The 4061-nt window shown below is 51.5% G+C and overlaps 1 protein-coding gene across 1 annotated transcript; it reads left to right on the top strand.

Moving 5' to 3' along the window:
- The first annotated feature begins 2678 nt into the window (after positions 1-2678).
- On the top strand, positions 2679-3702 carry LOC101940723 (olfactory receptor 52B2-like). The gene has a single exon (XM_065549953.1). The coding sequence runs from the start codon at positions 2679-2681 to the stop codon at positions 3642-3644; it is 966 nt and encodes a 321-aa protein (XP_065406025.1). The 3' UTR covers positions 3645-3702.
- The last annotated feature ends 359 nt before the right edge of the window (positions 3703-4061 follow it).

The following is a 4061-nucleotide window of genomic DNA, read 5'->3' as shown; positions in this document are numbered from 1 at the left end:
CCAGGACCCAGGGAAGCTGACTGCAGGGGCTTCAGCGAAGCTGGCCAGAGAGGTGGCTCAGCAGGGGAGGGTGTCTGGGGGACAGAGCAGCCCAGCACCCCCAGGGGAAGGATCCAGGCTGGGGGGTGAAGATGGTGCTAAGCCCCTGCCCTGGGAGCTGCTGTGAAACCTGCAGGTTGGGGGCATGAACAGTCTGGAAATCGCTTCCCCTGCCCCCGCCACTCCAGAGCTTAGCTGAGGGGCAGAGAAGCTTCCCCAGGCCAGCGCTGTGCGGGGCTTTGGCACATGCAGGTCTCAGCACCTCCTGGCCAGCGCCCCGGGCCGGAGGGTCTGGGGCTTTCCCGGGGCGCCGGCCCAGCCAGAGGCAGCGGGGGAAGGAAGGAGCCTGGCAGCCAGGCTGCTGGTGAGCTGAGTGCTCTGACGAGGGGCTGGTTCTCCGCACAGCGGTGGGAGCGGGACGTGCCCTGCTGGGGGGGACATGGAGGAGCAGTGGGGCTGGTTGGGGAGGGCAAAGGGGCAGAGCAGGGAGAGGACAGCGAGAGGAGAAGCATGTAAAGGGCTGATGGGTGGGCAGCAGAGGCGACACGTAACCACGGCCTGGTGCCTGCCCACACTCACCGGCCACTGCAGGTCACAGTGCGCAGCCAGTGATGGTGGCACACGGGACGGGGGGAGGGGCCCTGATGACCAAGAGCCGGCACATAGGGTGGGCTCAGCTGAGGGAGCAGCAGGGGGAACAGCTGGCCCCGTATGCTGCATCTTTGCCCTGCCACCATCCTTCCACACCCACCCCCATCGTTGGGCCTAGACACCCCCACTCACCATTGGTAGGTGGGCATCTGGGAAGGAGGGATCTGACCAGCATCAACACCTGCTAGTACGGATGCGGGGAGATTAAAAATATCGGACAAGTTGCCTGTTTGAAGAAAAAGTTGGGACACCTGCACGAGGGCTTAAATACAGGACTGCCCCTTTAAAAATGGGATGTTTGGTCCCCCTCCACCTACTGCAGCTGTAGTTCTCTGGAGCAGAGCTACCAGCTCGGCTAGGCTTAAAATACTGCGTCAGCGCAGCTGCACCGCTGTGGTGCGTTACTGGAGACGCTCTGCACTGATGGCAGAGAGCTCCCCAGGCAGAGTAGTTAATCCTCCTCCCCAAGAGGCGGTAGCTTTGTCTACACAGGACGTCAGGTCGGTGTATCTATGTCGCTCACGGGTGTGTATTTTTCACAACCCAGAGCAACGTAGTTATCCCGATATAGGTCTGTAGTGTAGACCAGAGCTTAATTGAGATTGTCCCACATATTTAGGACCAAATCCTGAAAACACTTGCAACTTTACTCAGGTGAGCATTTTCATGAAATCAGTGGGAGTTACTTGTGAATGAATTTACTCGTGTGCTTGAGTGTTGGTTGGGTCAAGGCATCAGAGCCAGTAGGATCCAGCGGGGGGATTGTGACTGAAAGAGGTTCTCTTCTCACATCATTACTAACTGGGAGTGACTGCGCAGTAGTGAGTGTGAAACCAGTGTAAGGGCCAGAAGAACCAGTCGTGTAGCTGCTTTAACTCACTTTCACAGTCACTGCTTGAGCCCTGAGAGCGACTGTAGCAAACGTGCGGAGGAGACATTCCGCTGTGGACAGCAACACCAGGACGGCACGCCCTGCTTCACCTGGGGCCAGAACCATCCAAACCATCTTCCCTCTTCTGGAATGGAGATATTATGTCAGAGGGGCAGTACGTAACTTATTGTGGGTCACCAGTGTGGTAAAATGTTCGGCTGTGTGTGTGTGTGTTCTCTCTGTGTCCTGTCCCAGCTCTGAACAGACAGTTGGCATAGCAGACCTCGAGTGAACCACACAATGACCACAAGATCCGTTAAGGTATGAAGGCATCCAGCCAGGTTTATTGTCGATGAAGGAGGGTACTAGTATCCTGAAGACTATAGACGAACACTAATACATGTATGCCAGTAATAATGAACCAGCCCAGTGAACAGTGGCACTTTCCGTTCCTCCCTAGGCTAGACAGAGAAACTCACTTTCAGGCTCCATTTTATACATCAATACAAACAAGTTACATACTGACCCTCTAACGCAGTTAATTGACACCCTCTGACGTAGCCGGTTACCACCCATCACCTCGTACACCTCTATCCATCACACTGTCAACCTGACCATATCTTTAGGATGGGTAACCATGTTCCTGTTACCTTTAGGGAATGTGCTGATATCGAGGTGTTCTGATACAACCCTTCTGAAATTGTGTTTGCGTGAGTGCTCTGTGCCCAGCACCTCGTAGAAATGTGTGGTTTTGAAATATCAGTCCTGTGTTTGCCAGATTCTGTGAGCAGGGCCTGCCTCTAACTACCAGACTAATTTTGCTTTATATCAACAAGACTTTGACCGTTACTTTAGCCCAGGCCTCAGGCCTCATGCTAGGCCTCTAATACAAGGGCTTATGTCTCAGGGTGTCTTCCTACTACAGTTCCGCAGTATGAGAGTGTTTCTGGATTTACGGTCACACACTACAGGCAGTTGTCACACAATGAAGTTTTTGATGGTATCTATGATTCTCTCAACAAATGCATTCCAGTCCTAGCTGACACTAAAGTTCTCACTGATTTTCTCTTTTGCTGTGAGTTACAGGAAAATGAACAGAAGATCCAAGTGACAGTACATGATGCCAGCTGACAATCACACTGTTTTTGACCCTGTTAGTTACATCCTGATCGGCATCCCGGGTACGGAGGAGTCTCATTTCTGGCTTGCCATCCCCTTCTGTCTGATTTACGTTGCATCACTTTTTGGGAACTCTCTCCTACTATTCATCATACTAACAGAACGAAGCCTCCATGAGCCCATGTATCTATTAGTGTCCATGCTGGCCATTGCTGATCTGCTGTTATCTACCACTACAGTGCCCAAGATGCTGGCTGTATTCTGGTTTAGAGCGGGACAAATTTCTTTTGCTGCCTGCCTGACCCAGATGTTTTTCATCCATGTCAGTTTTATTGCCGAGTCGGCCATCCTGCTGGCCATGGCGTTTGATCGGTACGTTGCCATCTGCGACCCCCTGAGATATACTGCTGTGCTAACCAAGTCTGTGATTGTGAAGATGGGGCTGGCAGTTGTCACAAGAAGTTTCTGTATCATTTTTCCTCTCATCTTTCTCGTGAAGCAGCTGAAGTTCTGCAGAACCAACCTCCTGCCTCACGCCTATTGTGAGCATATGATCCTAGCCCGGCTGGCCTGCAATGACATCACAGTCCACGTCTGGTATGGTGTAGCTGTGGCTATTTTAGTAATTTGTTTAGATATTGTGCTCATTGCTGTATCATATGGTTTTATCCTCAGGGCCGTCTTCCTGCTCCCCTCCAAGGAAGCCCGACTCAAGGCTCTCCGCACCTGCGGCTCCCATGTCTGTGTCATACTGATGTTCTATGTGCCGTCTGTTTTCTCCTCTTTATCACACCAGTTTGGGCACATCATCCCAGGTTATATTTTCAACCTACTGGCCAACCTCTATGTGCTCATTCCCCCCATGTTAAATCCCATCGTTTATGGGGTGACAACAAAAGAGATCCTGAAACGGGTGATCAATGTGTTTTATCGATGCTGCAGCAGAAGCTCCCTGCTGAGCTAAAGGAGGCAACAGAAAATGCTTTGGGAGTTGGAAATTAAAGCCAGGTTTTCATTGGAACTCTAGGGGTGTTTTTACTATGTACTTACACTGTGTAAGCTCAAAAACTGGTCTTTCTCGCCAACAGAATTTGGGTCCAATGAAAGCTATTTACTCCCCCACTTTGTCTCTCTAGTATCCTGGGATTGACATGGCTACAACAGCACTGCGCACTGCCACAGAAGGCAGCCAGACTGAGTGAGTCTTGTTCTAAGTTGAAGGGAAATAGCAAAACAAGAAAGAACAAAGGTAAACATCAGCATGAGAGAGAGCACCGTGTGCGTATCTCCTGTCTGACAAGCTGCATCTGAGCTGGACTCTTAATGGCAACAGAAAGCAGCAGCCAAGGGGGCCATGCCACATGCCAGTGGGAAGTGCACT

The sequence above is a fragment of the Chrysemys picta genome, chromosome 1, assembly GCF_011386835.1.
Source record: "Chrysemys picta bellii isolate R12L10 chromosome 1, ASM1138683v2, whole genome shotgun sequence".
NCBI classification, from domain to species: Eukaryota; Metazoa; Chordata; order Testudines; family Emydidae; genus Chrysemys; species Chrysemys picta.
The sequence above is the reverse complement of the archived record's forward strand: the minus strand, read 5'-3'. Positions and strand labels throughout refer to the sequence as shown.